We start from the raw sequence: 21,299 nt of genomic DNA on the forward strand, positions 1-21,299 counted from the left end.
ATACTGACCAGAGTGCAGTCTTAAGAGGGGTGGGGGGGAGAAAGAAGGTCATGGAAGAAAAAAAAACAAAACAAAACATCACAAAAACAAAAACCTCCTGTGAATCAAGATAACGTGTGAGTTTCATTCGGTTAAAAATAGATCTATGCAAATGTCAGTCTTATTATTAGTGTAGCTTAATTTGACCACAGACTCCGCGGCAAACGGCAAGAAAAATGACTCAAGAACCCAAACGAGAGAGAGAGGAAAAAAAAAAACAAAAGATGCTACTTGTTCATGAATGTGACTGGGAGGACTGCAGATTAGATTAAATTAGGTGAAAGAGTAGAGCTAATGTTAGAGCCAACGACACTTCTTAAAGCTGTGAGAACAGATGTGGAGCCTGTTTCACCGGCATCGCTAACACAAGATAGACACATATCCTCGTTTTCAAAACGATGAACTGTGAAACAAGCACCAGTGGTTCAGAGGTCAGGTGGGTGAGTGGGCGTTCGTCTACACTAGTGAATAAATAAATCAACGAGAAAATTACAAAAAAAGGGGAAACAAAAAAAACAAAACAAAGCAGATTTGACAACATTTGAAATATTCCAGAGCCTATGTTCATGCAATCGGTTTGAATATAAATAGAAAGAAATCTAGAGAATCTGAAGCAGGTACCAATACACAAAGGCAAGTTGCAGTGTACAGATGCCTAACAGTCACTGGTTTGTAGCTTTGCCATGGTTTGAAGAAACACTTTCAATAAGAGAGAGAGAGAGATGGAATATTACAGTATGGACTGCCAGCACAGCAGCTGCTCTCTCCCAAACACACATGTACAAGTTGAACTGGAGAGGCAGCGTGGGAATGGCAACCCATCCGCAACATTTCCTGATCTTAAGAGAGCATCCATGATCATTGATAAAATGTTTTTTGTTTTTGTTTTTTTGTTGTTTTTTTTAAGTCGACTCTGGTTTTTCACAGTGTCTGCCGCTGAGGCAGGCCAGAGACGTGAACACAAAGAGTGGAGAAGCTTACAGCGTTTTACAGCCCCACAGACACACTCTCTCTCTCTCTCACACACACACACACACACACACACACACACGGATACTGCAGACATTTTAAAGTGTAGAATGATGGTTCACATTCATACTGAACAACACTTGTCTCTCCCAAAAAATGTGTCTTGATGATGTTGAGAAACAGGGAAGATGGAATCCCTGGAAGTCATGTGATTCTGAATGAGGATTACTGTGGGTACCAGTTTCCTTGGCTGAGAGTCATTTTAAGACATGTTTCTTTTTGGCAACAGAGACATGACCGTGCCTAATCTTCACTATAATGGCACTGAGGAAGCGTTACCATTAACTTGCCTTGGCAGCGAGGAGCCGACAGTTTCTTCCCCCCCCCCATTCAGTTCTTGGCATTGTGACTTCCAGGTACCTCACACTAGCTGCCTAGATGCTAAAAAAAGAGTTATTTTCCACAGGGGCAAAAGCAAAAGCAGGAGACAATGCATTCTGTAAATATCAAAGAATGTTTGTACTTTGATATCCGATATCTTTAAAGCAAGGTTAGGGATAAAATGCTACGTATTATGGTAATTTGATAAAAAAGCTTATTCAGATTTTTTTCGAAACCACTGTTTTAAAAAAAGAAAGAAGAAAAAAAGAAAAAAAAGGTTTCAGAGCACCGTCACTCTGACGGAAAACATTAATGCTTTATATCACTGGTAGCATCAAGACTCCATTGTTACAATCCCTTGTCTCAGAACAGTGAGCATGGTTTACCAACAGAGAAGAGAGACAGAGAGGTAGATTGATTCTGAAGTCGGACTCTAGATCAAAACAGAAGAGAGGAAGGAGTGGAAAGAAGAGGGTGGGATGGAGGTATAGAGAGGTGATTGTTGTGATCTGGTGATCTTACTTGAGGCAATAACATTAACCACTGGGAAGAGAAATGGGTTGCTACATGATTCTGGTCCTGTATTGCTCAGGAGATCCAGAGTTGATGGGTAAAGTGTTACAGTATGGGGACCCTGGAGGTGGAGCAAGAGGAGGAGGAGGAGGGATATGGGATTAAATTGTCTCTTCAACACTTGAGGCAGAGCCTTGTGTTAGCCCACTTGTGAGACTGTGCCATCAGGTTTAATTGCACAGTGTGATCTGACTTGTGGGTGACCTGAGGGCAAAGAACCTTTGGTTCATATCCTCCTCCAGGCCTTTCCATGTTTCACTAGAGGATCCAGGAATGAGGAGTCAAGTTCTGGTTTGGCAGTTTGTTCTTGTGCCCTCCTCATGACCTGCTCCAACTAGCTTGCCCCAAAAGCCCACCTTTGGGATTCAGGGCACCTGTGTCCCTGGTTCGGGGGAGGGGGGTGGGATATTCAAGTTCAGCTTCTCCTCTGTCCTCTCTGGACTCCACAGGTGTCCTTAACTCCCTGAGGAGACCAGAGCGGCTAGGATGGGGGGTGGCTGGAGACTACTTCCGGAGGAAACGTTGTGCCAGGATGGCAGCGTCCAGCGGGCTGACGGGCTGGGCGTCGTGGCCCAGACGCCTCACGGGTGGAATGCTGCCAAACTGTCGCTTGGTGAGAAAGCTCTTGGCCTCATGGATAGTGTTCTTCTCTTCAGCCAACAGCAGCTGCTGCCGCATGTAGTTCTCAAACTCGTACTGCGACGACTCTTCTATCACCTTGGCCTGAGGGAAGAAATCATATTCTGTTCAGTGAGCTGCTGCAGCATCTGGGCCCAGTGACATTAACATGACCTTCAAGCACAGATGTATTTCAATTCCAATGTTTTTAATGTAATGTTGACATTTTCTGTGCCTCTGTAAAGTAATTGAATTGCCTTGTGTAAGAATGCTGCTGTATATGAATGACTTTTAATCACATCCACTGTTTCACATTAATACATCGAGTCAAGACTAAAATGATCAGTTATGTGTGAGATTTCTGAACCTGGATGAATCTGATTAAAAACAGATGATTAACACCATCCTCTGCCTTGTTTTTCTCCACCTTTTACCTTTACCTCACCTCTTTTTTTTTTTACTCCCCCCTTCTATTAAATGTGACATCACAAACTCACAGGAAACAAAATGAGGTCAGTGTTATAGTCATAGCTATTGTGTATCTTCTACGTCAGTCTGTATGAACTTGACAGCCAGTGAACAGTTTCTAGGCATTAATGGTAAATAAAGTTGAAAAAAGAAAGGTTTGCTAAAGACCTTCGTGGCTAACGGCTATGCTGTTGTCCAGAGGATGACTGTGCCCAAAAATGGAAGCACACGAAGAAGAATTTAGCAATTCTACATCCTTCACTGAGCCATTTTACCCAGTAGTGAACGGCAGCTAAACACATTCTCATCGGTGTTTTGCCCAGTAGGGATGGAGTATTATCATCAAGTGTCAATTCTTTATCTCAAGTATCTCTATTCTAGTCGTTATAGGTGTTTATCTGATCATTTACCTCTTGCAGATGTTCTGGGTGATTGATCTGGTCATCAATATCTGGCACCACCTGCAGAGGGCCACTCAATGATGAAACAGATTGCCTGTCGGCGGAAAAACACAGTGATAATGATTAAAAAGTCACATGTGCCTACAACAAGAAACAGTGAATGCAAAAGCAGACAGCTAAATAAAATTCACAGCCATTTATTGTGAGCACTTTTGTAGTAGTTTTTCTGACAGCCAGCAGGGGGAGCAATTACCATGAGGCAATGATGGCACTGAGCGACTCCAGCACCTCTCCTGCAGTCAGCCTCTGCTGAGGATCCAGCACCAGCAGCTTTCGGATCAGGCACACTGTGTTCTCTGACACACGGCCGTCCCTGTGAGGGGGGGGAGGGGGCAGGGGGGGATGGAAAGAGGGGCAAGTTTTCTTATTAGTGAAACCCAACTAAAGTAATGTGAATAAATAATATGAATAATCAAGTGTACCAATCTCTGTCTCACTCACTGTTAATACTTTGCATTATCAGCTGCATGTAAGGATTTAAAATCTATAAGCTTTGATTTGATTGATTCTTTTTGCTTTTTGGGGAAATCTGCAAATATCACAGAGAATGAATGAATAAAATATTATTCAGTGCAAACTGTGCTTTTTGGGGTCAGTGTCAGATGATATTGACCAAGAGGTGACAGACACAGTCAGGTCATCCGTTGGTCATAGGCAGGGTCCAAATATCTGGAAGTGGTCCAAGACTTTTGGATCCCAGTGTAAACAAATAATCCTTTTATTTTTATCATAAACATTAGCTTGTGAGCTGCGTTGTTCCCTCCCTCCCTACAGACAGATATTGCGAATTGTTTAAAAACATGTGCAGCATTGCCGAAATGAAGTTAAACATTGTATGAGTGAAAGTTCATTTCAAATTCAAGTTTACATGTTATGACACAATTTTCATGTGACCTGTTAAATTAAGGGAAGTGATTAAGTTTTGTTTAACCATTTCCTTTTTCAGTGCACACCAGATACCATCATATTGTCAACTACTCTACTGCATAGCACGTATCTTAAAAGGTCACACGCCCTGAGATGGGTTCATATTGTGTGCCTTGTATACTATTTTAAACAAAATATGACAGAAAAATTGAGAAGTTAGTCCCTGAGAGAACAAGAGAAGGGTACTAATCAACATTGTGTACTCACTCTGGGATGGAGTACTCTGCAGCCTTGATTTTGCGGAAGAGCTCTTGAGGTATGCTGTCATAAAAGGGAAACTGGCCATATAGCATTGTGAAGAGGACCACACCAAGAGCCCACATGTCGCTGGGTTTCCCACGGTACGGCCGACCTAGAAAAAGGAACACGGGAGGATGACGATACTTGTGTGACACTTAGAAAGAGAGATTCAAATCAACATTTTCTACGGTGCAAAGCTTTTTGGCCCCGTGTGACTCAGTGAGGGTTGATAAACCCTTTCATAAGTTCAACTCCTGGCAAACCACCAGGGTCTAATGATTAACACGATGTGCAAAACAAACACAAGCAATGACAGCGTATCCATTATATTTTTTCGCGAAATTTACAGCACACTGCTGGCTTTTAAAATGAGAGAAGTGTTTTTATAATTAACCCTGAGCCACTAAATCAGCCGTGGAGCTGGTGAGGGTGGAGCATCACGGCTGTGCATGACCATAGGCAGTGTTATTACAGCCAGGCAGGCGGCAGCAACAACAGCAGCAGGCAATTATGTTACAGCTTGTGAGACATGCACGCATGTACACACACACACACACGCAGGCGGGGGGAGGGGAGGGGAAGGGGGTAGATGGGAGTAGCTTCCCTTCAGTGAGTCATCAGAGTGTGAGTCACTGAAGCTCTATTTAATTGTGTGCCTGTCACGTTATGCTGATATACACGCCCAGGGTTTTTTTCCTCTACAGTTTTGAGTGTCTGGAGGTGAATGATAATTGGTTGAAATAAATCTTCTCAGTCTTGTTCACTGTCCAGGATGTTCCTTTCGGAGACCAGTCATTAAACGGACAGCACTGGGGTCAGCCATGGAAGTGCATGCACTAGCGTCAGCTTGATGGGGTGCATTGTTGCTTTGGGGAAAACAAGCATTGTGCAGCTGAGCAAACAACCACTATTTCACACAAAGGGGGAAGCAACAGCCTCTGCAGACACCAAACGTGAGAAAATGCGACATCACCATGTAAACACAAAACGAAAGAAAAAAACACAACCTATTCCCAGCTTTTGACAGTGTGTGATTGCAACATAACCTCTATGTTGTTGCCTAATAACTGGAAAAATCGAAGACTGACAGCAAGATGTGATGCAATGGTCAATGAAACAGTCACAGGACCCAGTCTGGACCCCAACTCTGATTGGAATGGCATTAACTTCTGAGGTGATCTGATCACAAGGGTTCAAAGTAAACATATGAATGAACTAGATCACGATGACTCAAACTCAAATGTTGTGTCACAATCAACACTGTATGAAAAACACTTACAGATAACACATGAAGGTTATTGTATCTGTTGTTATGCTGTCAACTTAACGATTGAATTCCTTTCTGGCCAAGAGAACAGCACAGTGAACGGAAACATGATAGGGATTAATATAAACATGAACTGATGTCGCTTTTCTATCACATCACACTGTACCGTCAGTTTTATCACAATGAAAAAGTCGTACATTCCAACTTTAAATGGTCTTCTGCATTCAGAAGTGTACTCTAGATGCAGCAGCAACGATGCACACGCACACGCATCCAGTGGGAACCAGGCATAACAGAACTATGCACAAAAATAAACTACAGCTGGTCGGCCTGAATATGCTCAGGAATAACTCCACTGCTTGAAAACGCAAGAAGAACTGAAACAAATCAAACTAAGCGGGAAAGTGCATCGCATCGCAACCCCCCCCCCGTTTAGTCACTGCAAACTTGTCTAATTTGCATATACAGCAGAGCTGGAGCGTGAGGTCAATTCAAAAGTGGTCACCCCCGATATTTAGATAAGCCTTTGCTCCAATAATACGCAAACCGACTGCTAAATTGGTCATCAAATTAAGAAATTAATTAGTCAACATAACATTTTACTACTTCATTATGAAAAACAAAACAAGTAAAGAGTCAATTGATAGAATCAACTGGCCTTCAAAAACCAAGATGATGGTCTAAATCAAATCTATAAAATCAAACCAAAGTTCAGGTAATCCTCTAGGGACATTTAAAATAAAAAGCAATATACTGTTCACTTGTGTTACAGTCCACCAAGATGCACATTACTGTTGTGTGAGCAGATAATGAGTAAGGATTTCCCAAGCGTGGCCAGGTGGGAATTCCCTTTTAAAATAAGGTGTGAATGTTGGACTGTCAGCTTTACAATGTGACAACTCTGAGTGATGCACACGCCTCAAAGGCCGAACGCTGGAAAAACAAACGTCATCATACACACCATCAGGAAAGCACCTTGTTTTGATGCATATTCTGTCATTTAAAATACAGGGTTGTTTTTTTTTCTCTTACCACTTAATACATCAGGGCTAATGTAGGCTGGGCTTCCTCTCTGGTCTTTCAGCAGGTCGTCTTCACTCACCAGGTGTTTTCCCAGGCAGAAGTTGGTAATAGTGATTCGGTGAGTCCTACAAGCAAACACAAACAAGCAAACGCACCTGATTAACACCCGACTTTGGATTAGAGAATCCCTTTTGACACAAATAATGAGCCAAGTATTTCCTCCTTCTAAACGAGTTGCTTGGGACTTTCTATTTAACATGATGAAACCACAATGTTCAGAGTGTGAGTCATTGCACTAATTGCCCAGAGTATGAAGTCGTTTTTAAAACAATTTAATGCTTCACTTCATCTCATAACTGCCAGATGCAAAATGGCATATGCACACCCAGTCTCCCATGACCTTAGACTTCAATTACTTTAGTTTGATTCGATACAATATTCCTCATCTTGTGTTTCGCATCAACAAAATTTAATAAAAATCCGTCCAAAATATTTGTTTCAAGCACGTTAACTGTTGCTGGTTAAACTTTGGTCTTGATAAACAACATCTTAATTGTATATAATGTGCATGTAAGGTGACAAAAAGTTATACAATAACTTTGTAAGACACTTCAATAAATGCATTTAGTGATTTCTTTGGCCTCAGGCTTCTGTCAGTGCTTGGTTGCATTTTAATTTCATCTGCTACTTCTCTTACAGCAGTAACTGTAGAACTTGTTGGCATAGCAAACGTGAAATTCCTCCGAACTGCTGATCCTTTCTTTTTAAGCCTCCCCTGTGCTATGTTAACTGGCAGAACAAATACACAGGCACACTGCTGACATATGATACAAAACACACAAGCAACAGGCTAATGGAATGATTATTAAATAAATAGATCAGCCATACTGTGGTCTATACCAGACACAGCTGTAATGCAGTATTCAGTATTATGCCATTGGTTCCCAACCTTCTAGAAACCAATCTGGCTCGGGCATGCAAACCCCCCTGAGCACCTGTGCGTTAAACCGTCACAGACCATCTTTTTTTCCCCCCACATGCATAAATAATGAGTGGTCTCTGAAACGTTTAATCAAATTAAAGTAATAATTATCACTCATGTCTTATTCTGTACATGCTTGTCCTGATGCTCTTAAACGTGAAGGGATCTAACTGTGGAATTTACAGTAACACGACCCGTGACTGCTGCTGTGGTTCCGTCGTCTTCACCTGCAACAGTAAACTGTTGATACTACTGCTGATTCAGCTCAGTCACAATAAACCGTAAAGCCACTCAGTACTCACACATGACTGTGTGTCATCTTTGTCACAGTTCTTAAGTTTAAGAGCATTCTGGGACTTTCCTTTCCTCCCCTTCTCTCCATACTGCTAATGCACAATTCGAACAGCTGTTTAAGCAGAACAAATGGCTTTCGGAATGAATCTTAGTTTTATATCCGGTTCTGACACGTTGGCTGGAATGTTTTATTTTGACATCTCTCTGGGCATTTACACCACATACACTTCACATGCCTGTAAATCAGGGGAAAGGTGCAGTGACCATGTCACAGGGAAAGCTGCTTACACTGTAGCAGGAAGTGAGACTTCTGCTACATGTTGTCATCTCAGCACTCTGCACATTTCGATTGAGCGGATAGATCTGTTGTCAGATTGTCCAGCGCAGATCCACCCGCAAAACATCTGCTCTTCTGATTCTTGTTAGTTTTTAACTTTGAAAAGGCTATTTCTGTCTTGTCATAACAAACTGGTTGGATCCTCATGAGTCAGAGGTGGGGCCGACTTTAGTGCATGAACCCAATTTCCCAAAATAAGTCTTCTGATGTTTTGTTTTGTCCGAACACCAACTCATGGGAACACAGACTTTGACTCTATCAAACTCACGATAAACAATAGTACTGTATTTCATCCTCAATCATCTGGTGACCTGCAGAAATGATCCCAAACCCTAATCTCTCTCTCTTGAACAACTATGATTCAGTGCCGATAAATCGATAATTGAAAATAAAAAAAAAACATCTCTTCTGAAAAGTCAGTTCCAGTTGATGTATGAATGATGTGAAAATCAGTGATTCACAGACACACAGCTGATTTCTGCAGAATCGCTCTCTCTGCGGTTTCTTTAGGACAACACGGCTCTATAGTCACATCTCACCAAATCCTTTTCTTGTTATTTGCTGAACGTGCATAAAGTTTAAATAGAAGAAAATACAATACACAATACAAGAGGGAAACCGCATACATATGTGCAGACATTGTTGTTTAAGCGAGGACTTCTGCAGCTCAATCAACCACAGATGAGATGACTCACTTTTGTCACGAGAGTCCAAAGCTCTGTGCACGAACAGTTTACTGCAAATGCATTTATTTTCAATGCACTTCAACCTTCACATGTTCTTTTTGAACAATCCTCGTGAAATCCTGATGTAAGTGCAAGACTCATCATAAAGTAAGTTTATTGATGACCAAAATCAGCACTTCAGCTGACGAGGACAAGACCAACCAAGACACACTGGCACATGTCTGACAAGAACCAAAGCTCTTAGCAGCAGCGTTTGATTGATTTAGTTTCTGTGGAAACAAAGACTTCTCTCTGAGTCATCAAGGTAAACTTATTTTGCTTGTGGCAGAAACCGAACTGTATTAAAACCGAAGGATGGGACTTTCAGTTTGTTCTATATCACAGTGAGAAAGAAAATTAAAAAAAAAAGAAGCCACAAATTGACAAACATATGAGTCAATCTGTGGCTTGGGATAATTGCCTTGATGACTAAGCTTGAATGGTGATGGACTGACAGTCATAAAGATTTAAAATACATGGACAAACTTGCAACTTCAAGAGCAACCAGAATTTTTTCACATGCTGAGCCTGCACGAAAGAAAACGCCACCAAAAGCACAAATGCACACAAAAATCAGCCACGGTCTGGTGCGTGAGTCCTCTCTAGATCACGCTTCTCACCCACATCCTCTTTTTAAAATGTCTGAGGTCAACAGCTTCCCTTATTCTCTCTCACTTTCACACCCTGCTCCATCAAACACACACACACACAGCTCCCATTACAGTGTCTGGAGCCAATTCCTGTCAAACACTCAGCAACAGCCTTTCAACCTAATGCTCCAAGCTCACTCTTCCCTTTAGAACATTCAGTCCAAATAATTTGCAGCTACTTATGTGATTCAGCTGCTTCCACGGCTTTTGTGGGGCAAGTCTCTATAACCATATAGTGGCCTTGAGTTGTGTCAAAGGGTGAGCCAGAGGAACTGAGTGTGATGCTTCAAGGACCCTTGACATAAAAGCTTCCTTTATGAAGAAGTCTGTCCTTTTGTCAGTGTGCATCACAACCCGGGTCTCTATTCTTGCACCGGAGATTGTGTAAATGAAAATTGCATGTTTCCCTTATGAGGCAAGTGTCCCAGAGGGTTTGGAGAGAGACCGCATCATCTCCGCTTCCTGGTCATGTGACCCCGGGTAAGTCAGGAAAACAGAAACCCAATGCACCCCCATGTCATTCTGCTGAAAATACACCAGCTAATGAGAAAGGGGGTCAACTGCAGGGCAAGTTCTGAGACAGGAACTCTTCATATGTGAGAAATGTTACAAACTGATGATTTATAGGTTTGTACTTTACCTAAGCTTCAGTGCAGCTCAACTTTCATACTAGAATACTAATAAAAATGACTGTTTCAGGAGTTTTTATTGCCATTATGCTGTACTATGAATGACCCTTAAGAAATATAATAACAATGTAAAATTTATGACATTGTGCTGGCTTTGTATGAGGAAATCGCATTATTCTTACATCAACTGCCAAGCTTGTTGATGGCATTTCCCAGAGTTATGACAAGCAGAAGGAGAGGGAATTTTTTGGGTTTGGTTTGCCTCTACATTGACCGTGTCTTTCCCATACTGACTGGACAGATAGAGGGTGGAGTTGGCAGAGGAAAACGTGCGTGCAAGCAAAGCATGATGCATAAAGGAGGAGGGCAGAACAACGAGGATTGGAGTGTAAAGGAAAACAAGAGAAAAAGCAGGGAAGAGGGTAAAAAAATGATGACTTGTGTTTGTGCACTGTGTGCATGACATGCATTGCGGTGTGAGTCAGCTCTGAGCTATGGGGCCTTTGGCAGGCCTCTCCTTTGTCTCCAGTTGGGACGGAGTGTTCTGCCTGTCTGCTCCCACCACCCTCCTCCCCTGGCCAAAACACTCTCCTGTTTCATCACCACCACCATCATCATCAATACTACTACTACTGTTGCTGCTGCTGCTGCTGCTGCTGCTGCTGCTACTGTTACTGTTACTGTTGCTACTGCTGCTGCAGGTGGTGTTGGGGGTACTGGTGCCCGAGATGAAAAGCGTGTATGAGATAAAAGGATAAGCCAGGGAGGTTTCATCTCAAAGCACCCACTCAGACATGCAGATTATATGCAAGTCACCAAAAAGTCTGTGGGACAACTCCGTGATTATACTCAAGTGTGACGCAACCTCAGAGGGTGTTTGGATGGAGGTGAGACCGTAGGTGTAGTGTGTGTATCGGTGTTAGTCATATTCTTCCAAATCAAAAGACTGTGGGATGATGAGTCTCCAAGAACGTGTGTGTGTGTGTGTTGTTGTTCACAGGCAACATTCAACAGGAACAGTGCAAAATCTAGCCATATTTCTTTGAAACATAGATTAATTCACAATGGAGAGCAAATAGCAGTTCTCTTACCACTCGAATGATTGACTATTACCCCCCTGGATACACACACACAATCCATCTCATACACCGAATGTGTGTGGTGCTTGAATAGAGCTCTACGGATAGGTAGCTCTCCTTTAGTGCAAAGCCCATCTGGATCTGCGACCTGAGGTGCACTCAACAGGGTTTGGGGTGCTTTATAACAGCTCCTGTTCCCCCATCCCAAACACTCTCCAACTGAGAAGATAACACGGGCATATTCCGTGCCCTCTTCTGCACAACTGTCCAGTTTACCTTCTAGCAATCCAAACATGAGGGATGAATCATCAGCTTTTACTCAACACACAAGCAGTGACCCATCGTCAGGCACAAGAGAACCAGATTTACGTTGCTGTGACTGATCTCACTCTTGGTCAGAGAATGTGAACTCCAAATGCACACTAGATCCTGGTTGCTAGGGGCCAGCTGATGCTTCTCAGACATGTGAGCAGAGACAGAATTACTTATTGGCAGGCTAAAATGACATGAGCCCATATAATGAGGGGACTGTAGGCAGCAAAAGGACTGACGTGAGAAGAGTTTTATCTTACCGTTTGTTCAGCACCATATTTCCCAGCTTTAGGTCTCTGTGCACAATGTTTTTCTGTCAGCAGGAAAAAGAGAAGAAAAAAATGTCATGTCAGTCCAAGTGAATCACTGGTATAAAAAAAAAAATGTTTCTAGGAGTGGCACGGGGGAAATGAGTAATCAGAAAGTATGTGCCACTTCTAAACAAAACAATTTCTTCAACAGTTGACAAAAACACTGTAGTATCCAAGCTTTATGCAGTTCTGAGAAATACACCAGTGGGATCAGCAGGAATGTGTTTAACTGGGCATTCAATCCCACCTTTTTCCAAATCAGCTTCAACTCCAATTGGCATTGGGTTAGGGGAGTTGGGATAAGCAAGGGAACGCAAGACCCGAGTGAACGTACAGATTACTTCTTGATGTCATTTGCAGTGAGTTTTTTTCCACCTCCAACTAATTTTGTTTGCAGTGCATTCATGAAGCCAATTCACTCTCGGTGTCACTTCTTCCCATTCATGCTACTACTTATATTACGCGACACGCCGTGCCAATGAAGATATTTAGATATCTTCGTGTTAGCTCCACTGGAGCTAAAAGCTAAGCTAATAAAGAAGTCTGCAGATTTGTTCATTACTTTGAAATCTATGGTGCAGTACTAGAAATACTTATTCACACCACTTGTATATGCTTTATTGTCATGATGTCTGCTTGTGTCTTCTTTTGATAAGCAAAGACAGCATGGATGCAGACCAACTGCTGGTAATTCAAGCTAACTGCTTCTCATAGCACATTCACAAAAGCCAGGGTATACCCACTGACTTTAGCATCAAAGGCTATAGAAGGCTATGCGTTTAGTTTTCTTTGTACACACATAACGCCAACCTAAACTCACCTTATGAAGGGCCTCCACCACACGCACCACATCGTAGAAGATGACAATGGCCTCGCGCTCGCTTAGCCGCTTCTCTTTTATAACGTAATGCTGGAGGTTTATTAGATCTGCCGTCTTGTCACTAAAGTCATGAGCACATAGACAGTCCAGCACCAGGCAGATCCGCTTCTTCATCTTGCGCACTTTGTTAGCCTCCATGTCCTCTACAATTTCATAGGCTCGGTCCTGAGGAAGCAGAAAACAACAAACAACGGCACATGTGATAAACGACCAGCAGCTCAGGAAGGCACTCGCTTTTCTTCATTTCACATTACGTCATTGACACAGTCAGTCGATACAAGCTGAGAAATAAATATGTGAATGCAGCAAACTGAATGGATTCTTATTACCGAGCAAGCTGATTCATTCAGCTTAGAAATACATAGATTGAAGCAGGGCAGAGGCTATCAATCAACAGCCTGTAGGTATCCGATATGAATAAGACATTACTCCTACACACTGGGTGGTGGAGGGGGAATAACAAAGGTCAATGCTCTTTATCCATCTCCAGTCTTATCAGAGTCACCACGTATTATTGATTACTGTATCAGGTTGTCAGTGTTTTTCTTAGATGCAGTCGGCACCTCTGAAAGCATACATTATTAACCGGGTTGTCTCACAATGGAGACGCACTATAATAATCCAATCAATATTAAAGGCCTAAATGAATCTGAGTGCATGGCTCAATGTTGCTATTTTGAGAGCAGCTGCAGAATGAAACAGACAGGAAGTGAAAGAGAGACAAAAGAGGAAAACACAAAGAGGGGGGAGAGAGAGAGAGATCGAGGGAGGGCAAATGGAACGATAACAAAGTTAGAGGATGAGCTAGATGGGAAGACAGGTGAGGGAGGGGAGGCTCACCGAGAAAGGATACAACTACTGTGTGAAGAGAAAGTGTCTGTTGATGTATATGGCTATTAATGGTCGTCTCACTTCTCTATTGAAAAACCCTGATAAGAATAATATAAGCCGCTGGCTGGAGTAATGACAGGCATACATCCAGAACTATTACAGAGCTCATAACAGCAAACTTTTTATGTGTGAACAACACAATGCAATCAGGAGTCACTGCCTAAATGAAGACATTTTATCCGACTGACTCTTGATTGTTTCAGCGGACGCACTGACCACCTCGATATCTTCTGCTCCCACTGTGCAGTAAAGGTAAATTCAAAACCTCTTCATCCTCAAATCCATAATGATTAAATTATGAAAATTAAATTAAATGCAGGACAAACATGGATACAAATTAACAGGCTGGCTGCACGTAAAAGGATGATATAATGTAAACTGGCAACTAAAAGAGCTGGATTGAGGTGTGCTACATGGAAATGATTGAAACCATTAGTCAGAGCATAAATTAAAATTGTTGTCCTGTCAAGCAAGAGCGAGGATAAATCAGGTATAATACATCATATAGTGCAAGGAGCTAATCTTTTGCACCGTTTTAATTATTCGACTGGCGATGTATGATACACCCGTCAATACAAATGTAACTGCCAAATGTATGCAGGCCTGAGTCTACCTGAAAGAGGCCATGGTGGTGGACGACCCCATCCTGGTTGTGCAGTAGAGACAGGAGGGAATACTCTGTGTGCAACAGCATCTTCCCCTGCCTCTCCTCCTGAGTCTCACCCGCAGAATCCACTCGCTCCTCCAGCGTCAGGATCTGCCGAAACCCCACATAAGAACAGAGCAAACATTTAGGAGGTCACAAGACAACTCATACAGGATCAGAGAGCGGAAGGAGTGCTTTAACCATTTAGTGCGCGGCTAATCTTCAGTCCCACAAGTGAACTTTTTAATGAGTGGAGACGTCACATTGACTTACATCTGCTTAGCATTTGACAAGAGGCAACAACCTGTGGAAGGGAGACTGCAAAGCAGAAAAGCAGCTTTGAAAAATGGTGGCTCATATACCGATGTGAAGGAAACAAGCTGTGCAGCAGACACTGAGGCGCTGTAGTCACGGGTGGTGGGGGGTCATGCACTGACTCACTACATGGTCGTGAGGGTTAAAAGTTGACATTCCAGGTGGGGCACTACCTTCCTCCCCTCCATAGCCCTTCTCTTTCTACGAGCCTGTCCTTGTGTAACAGACATTGGATAGCCCCTATAAACATGTTGCCAAGCTGAGGTTTTGTTGTTTGCGTGCGACTAGAAGAGGGGAGCCATAAAGCGAACACCAAAAAGAGGGTCAAAGGTTCACATGTCTGCTGGAACATCATAGCTTTGTTTTGCAGATATGCTCATGGTTTTATTCAAGCATGTGCTTAACTCACAGGGTTTGAGAGGGATAAAAAAAAATAAAAAAATACTTACTTTGAGCTGATAGAAGTCATCTGTACCGTCTTTTCGGGCCAGACACTGCACTATGCTGGGCACTGGTGAGTTGCCCAGGCGAGGCCCTGCAAGGATAAGAGAAGGAACAGCTGCATGACCAAAAGGCAGGCAACATGCCGGAGTGCTGTCTGTCTCACTGCAACTCATTAAAGGCTTCATGTGCACGTTCCCATTAACACCCCAAGTGTAATGTTTTCTTTGGCACTTTGCAGTGCAAATAGTGGAGGAGGTTGTGTAGTAGAAAACATAAAAGACTGCAAGTATGAAAGAAAGAAATATATTTTTCCAGTGGGAGGAAATAACCCTGCTCCGGCATAGACTCGGACCTTTCTGGTCGATGTCATGGAGATCAGCAAAATTCTTAGCATTCTTTCCTCAGGCGAGCGTACACAGAGACACCCCACGACTCTCACTTTCAGAGATGTAAATACCTGCCTACTGATTTCGTGCACACATGTTTAAGCTACACTTTCACACAAAAAAATGCAACCTCAGCCACACATGCTACTACTTTGGGGGGTTTGAGCGAACACTGGTAGTGTTCCTTACCAAGGATGAAGGGCCCGGCTCTCTTGGCGTTACTACCGGATATCCCAGGACATTGCAGTTTGCTGGCCCTGCCTGATGACTCTCCAGCCCCTCTCTCCGACAAACGCCGCTTGGACATACTGGAGCTCTATGGGGGAATAAATCAGATTAGCACACAGGATAAAGACAGACAGGTTAAAAGATGAATGCATACATGCAAGTACAATGACGCAAAGTTTCAGTTTCAGATGATATAAACAACACGGCGAGCTACAGCCACCACTTTTTATTATTTTCTTAAATTAGACCGTCTAAAAATAAAGACTTCACCTAGAGATTTAACAGCAGTCCTCCGGGCTGGCAGGGGGTAAACTGATTAGCGAACAGAAGCAAGAGAAGTTAAACTTAAAGGCAGCTCCTCCCAGACTATTTTAAATACCCCTCCCACACATTTACCAACACCTCGGTGTGAATGTAAGGCCATTACAGCTCCATTCAGAATGATGGCTTTTGGTGTCGAGGGTGACACCAAAAGAGTCAATCCCCATCCCCCACAGCAAAAATGCAAACGTGCCACAATCTGTAATTTAAATGCAAAATGTTTTCATATGAATGGATTCCACTAGCAAACAATTCTTACAACAGAGGCATTTTAATTCAAATAGACCGCACATTGCACTTTATCTTTATACCTACTGCAGTAGACGTGGATTTACAAAAATCCTTCTGTTAATCTGCACATTTTATCTGAAAATCTGTACAGTCGGCTTATCTACGCAGACCGTCCTCTGAAAGGACAAGCAACAGGGAACAAAAAACACCAAGGAACGAGATTCACATGCTGGAACAACCAGTGACACATCATCATTACACAAAATACTTTAACCACCACAGCAGATCTACCTCCCAGAACTCGGAGAGCAAGAGGTATGCTTTGTTTACTGATACCAAGTTCCTTTGTGATGAAATCTCATTGGTTTCTTGTAACAGGGAAGTGGAGCCTTGAACTGAGAGGAATGATTCACCCTTCTGTCATCCCAAGTTTCCATTGGACAGAGAAGTCTTAAATGTCCAGGTGATGACGCCAATAAGAGTTTGAAATGCTCTCAAGCTTCTGACAAGCACACCATGTCAAATGAGGAAGAGTACATGAAAAAAAATACAAAAATATCTCAACAAGAATGTAGGCCCAAAACAGGAAACAAAAAGTGACATGTGCAGGGTAATGTCTAGGACTGCTAGCTGTGGTGTGTGCATATTTAAGCCAGCTATACAAGAGAGATGATTCACACCAATAACATCCAAAGCATCTCACTGCATACACTGCAAACTTAAAGTGGTCGCTAAATACACCAGACCCCTCTGTTAAATGATGATATTTTAGACATGTCCTTGCTAAATGTTGGAGGTTAACCCACATTTTCAGGATTGTTAAATCTTTTGAACTGATCTACAGTTCGGCATTGTTGGCTTTGATTCTTGTGTCGGACTTCTTGCTCATGGCTCTTCCTGTGACGGCACTATGACCAATCAGTGGATGGCAGTCTGACAACATCATGCATAGTATCAGCTCAGCTCACTTGGAACCTCGCCTGAGCAGGTACTAAAAAAAAAAACCCAGGTACTATCACTAATGGAAAAGCAAAATAATATACGCTAGTGGAAAAGTGCCATATCACATACTTTTGTATCAATTCAATACACATTTTTACCTGTGTTATTGAGTGAAGTGTATAAAAACTTGTCTAGCAAGCTTAAAAGAAATCCTCAAATCATCATCGATATCCAAATCATCTCCAATATCTAATAATCTCTACTTTTTAGTTATGCTGCTCACAAAAAGACAAACAAACCAAAACAACCAAAAACACAACCTTTGTAATAACATTATATCACCTTCTCGTTACAAAACGAATCGTGTGCCACTCGCCAGTTGGCGTTTTTGGGCAGAGCGGAGGCTGGACAGTTGGCAGTCAGTATGAGCTGGTATGAATTCTCACTTCCATGAGGCTTTTTGTGATCCCAGACAGCAGACAGTGTCATCATCGTGTCTCTCGCCCATCTGTCTCCATCTCCGCTAGTCATCACCCACCGAGTCTGATGAGCTGAGGTTTGCTGAGTGCATTTATGACACAAGCCAGAGTGACACCAAGTCATGCTGCCAATAGTAAGAGAGCATCTTACTCCAGAGCACGGAAGACAACAGACACTCAGCAAGTGTTGCTATTCAAAAGGCTCTGGGGAAGGAAATTGTTTCAACCCTTTTCATTCAGCCGCCAAAATGGCTGGCAAAATCAACTATGCACATACTGTGGAACTGCCACATAAATGTTTAAATATTACATTTTGATTGCTGTTGTATGCATGAGTAAAACAAAGGACATATACCCATACATTTCTACAGAAGAGATGTGCGATTACAGCTGCATAAGACACATTCTGATGCATGCACACTGGACTTAAAAATACAAGACTGACTCAATGACAAAAAGTGCACCCAAGGCTACTCCTCTACCTACTAAACACCGGCTGTAGTGCTGCGAAGCCAAACCCAGACACATCTAAAAACCAAAAGGTTAATGCCACCGAAGAATGCACATTGACCTGAATGACATCAGCGCAATGACAGCGCACAGCTATCCTTTTCTGTCACTGCCGTGCCTCTCTGCACAGCCAGTGATCTGGCAGGCAAGGCTGCCTGTGACTGTACCAGAGGGACGACAAGAACAGATACCGCCTCTGAATCATATCACACAAAAAGAGGAGAGACACGCTGCTGGTGCCCATGGGAAATGTGGGCTCCCTAAATAGTATCAGAACAAAACAACCAAGTAGGTGTCTCAAGATCCACCCACCAAAACTCCAAGCTACTTGTCTGGCTCTGCAAGAACTTAACTGACAACGTTTTTTGTCACGACCAAATAATCCATCATCCATGAAATGTAAAGCATGGTGTAAAGTGACATCAAAATAACGTCCTCAATTCAACTAAATATAGTTAACCGTCATTAATAAGGAGCAAAGAAACAAGAACATAATCGTACTAAAAGGTCAAAATGGGAGGGGTTGTTTTCCTGGTATGAGCCAGAAACTTTCTCACTCTTAACATTTAAAAAATTAATTTAGTAGTACTTGGTTAATAATCAATTACTTGATTAATAATTGCATCCCTATTTAATTACAAATAAGACTGCAACAATTTAATCCACTGGAGTGTAAAAATAAACATAAGATTGCATGTGGACACAAGATTTGAGAAAGTCCTCATTTTGAGTTTTGGGGAATCTAGATCATCATTTTATGCCAAAGTCTTATACGGAATGGACAAATCAATGTACTGCTTTACTGTGGAATTATTGACAGACTAAGACATAGTGAAAATAACTGTTAGTTGTAGCTTTAATGGCAAACATCAAGGTAGTATCGAGATGGACAAAAGAACAAAAGGCACATTTAAGTAGGTGGTTGGGGTTAAGGTCAAGTTATTATGACCCTGATCAATGGATCCACAAATAGAAAAAAACATCAAAGTAAGGACAAAAAGCTAGTGCAACCAGAAGGTCATACTCGTTTCAGTCATGCTGCTTGACTGACATGTCAATCAGTCATGTGAGGCAGCATGCGACACACACACACACACACACACACACACACGTTACCTAAAACTGCAGCTGTTTACTACACTATTGAAATAACACTATCCCTGACTGCGGCCACAAGGTCACCTTGTAAGATCACTTGACGATAAAAAACAAAAACAAAAAAGTAATTACAAAAGGCACACAGTCATGTCACACATTGTTTGGTGCCATTTTGCGACCACAAGGTCTGGACACAGTGTTCACTTCTGGCAGCGAAGCGAGACGTGCAGTGCAGTAAAACGCTGACGTTATGCCTTTTCAACTCGTGCAACAGCGATCACTCCAAGAACAGCGAATAACTAAAATAGCTAGGTGCTAATGTGCTTTAACACACAGCAATTACTATTTAATCGCCCCGAGACGTTTAATAATACACACATGAGATCTCATTGCACAGCATATGCGTGTTGTAGAAAGTGTGTGACCAAGGTGGCTATTTTAAATGAACTAGCCAAACGCAGACGCTTTCATAAACGCGGATTACGGTGTATATTAAGATAATAAAATGGGCTAAAGTGCAGATACAAACTTGGTTGAAAGCTGAGTGAATTCCTGAGCTAAAGCCGCCGCCGCCGCCGCTGCTGCTGCTGCAGCTTCAGGCACACCGGGGCCACACAAAGAGGGACACACAACAAGGAGTTGCTCATCCGAGGCAAACTACACGAAGCAGCGTTTACTTAGCTTAATGCTCCGTTTGTGTCTATGTTTAGATGCCAGAGAGGTTACGGTGTCACTGCTGGTCAGTGACACTGAATAACGCCGAGCTGCATGCTACACGGGGCAGCCGGGAGGCCATTTAAACAAAGTAGGCAACACTACAGCTGGCTAGCTGTGCCAGAAAGCTAGATATCGACGTAGTCGCCGCTGCGCTTACCTCGAACCGAAACCGCCGGGTAAAGTCTGTCTCTTCTCCTTATAACGTGGACATTTCTTTGTGTAAACGCTGCGGTGAGTGTGCGGGGTACTCTCTCTCTAACGCAGCACACACTACAGAGGATTCGGCTTCGAGGAGAGCTCAGCTTCTGTTGCCGAAATGAGCAATTAAAGCTAAGCCTCCGCTCCTCGCTGATCGCATCTTTCCACAGCGACAGCGCCACCTGACAACGGAAATGACGCACACACACTTATTTGATTGACATCCGCGGCCGACCAATGACAGCACACGCCTGCTTTTTTTCCTCCTCGTAAATGGTTTTTCACTGATGATGAAATCCTTCTGGTTAATAAAAGTTGCTAAATGAAACGGCATTACATCATAGTTGACTGTGCGGGGGAAACTCAGCACATGCAATTTCAATTTGTTATGCTCACAAAAGTCAGTTTGGGAAAATGATGTGATTTTATCGCAGCTTATTTGTGTTACTAATTGTGTTGTGTGCATATAAACATCACACCCTCATGCATCAGGTTGGATTTAAAAATGAGCACCACAACTTCTTACATTTGTGAAAATATTGTCAAATGTTCTACTGACACTTGTTTTCTTTTTTGGACAAGTAAGCAACAATTTGTGGTCAGATTTGAAATACACTTATATTAGAGGGTATAGTTCATTATTATTGGAGGTTGCTTTTTAAATCATTTTCCAATTGGGGGAAACTACATACCCTCACATATTTCTGTGCAGGCTTGGCAGGAGACGA

General features: G+C 42.5%; 1 protein-coding gene across 2 annotated transcripts; it reads right to left on the bottom strand.

The window, feature by feature from the left end:
- Positions 1 to 1,162: 1,162 nt before the first annotated feature.
- On the bottom strand, positions 1,163 to 20,748 carry stk40 (serine/threonine kinase 40). Of its 2 annotated transcripts, none has more exons than XM_044034279.1 (11): positions 20,531 to 20,748; positions 16,037 to 16,163; positions 15,467 to 15,552; positions 14,670 to 14,813; positions 13,106 to 13,330; positions 12,235 to 12,287; positions 6,976 to 7,091; positions 4,644 to 4,788; positions 3,703 to 3,822; positions 3,459 to 3,543; positions 1,163 to 2,685 (listed from the first exon to the last, which is right to left on the bottom strand). In XM_044034279.1, the coding sequence occupies exons 2-11, from the start codon at positions 16,152 to 16,154 to the stop codon at positions 2,467 to 2,469; spliced, it is 1,311 nt and encodes a 436-aa protein (XP_043890214.1). In that variant the 5' UTR covers positions 16,155 to 16,163; positions 20,531 to 20,748; the 3' UTR covers positions 1,163 to 2,466. The 2 variants fall into 2 exon arrangements, with proteins under 2 accessions (XP_043890214.1, XP_043890215.1); XM_044034280.1 differs by lacking the exon at positions 20,531 to 20,748 and adding an exon at positions 16,346 to 17,377.
- Between the last annotated feature and the right edge of the window lie 551 nt (positions 20,749 to 21,299).

Source organism: Solea senegalensis, linkage group LG9 (assembly GCF_019176455.1).
Source record: "Solea senegalensis isolate Sse05_10M linkage group LG9, IFAPA_SoseM_1, whole genome shotgun sequence".
Lineage (NCBI taxonomy): Eukaryota > Metazoa > Chordata > Actinopteri > Pleuronectiformes > Soleidae > Solea > Solea senegalensis.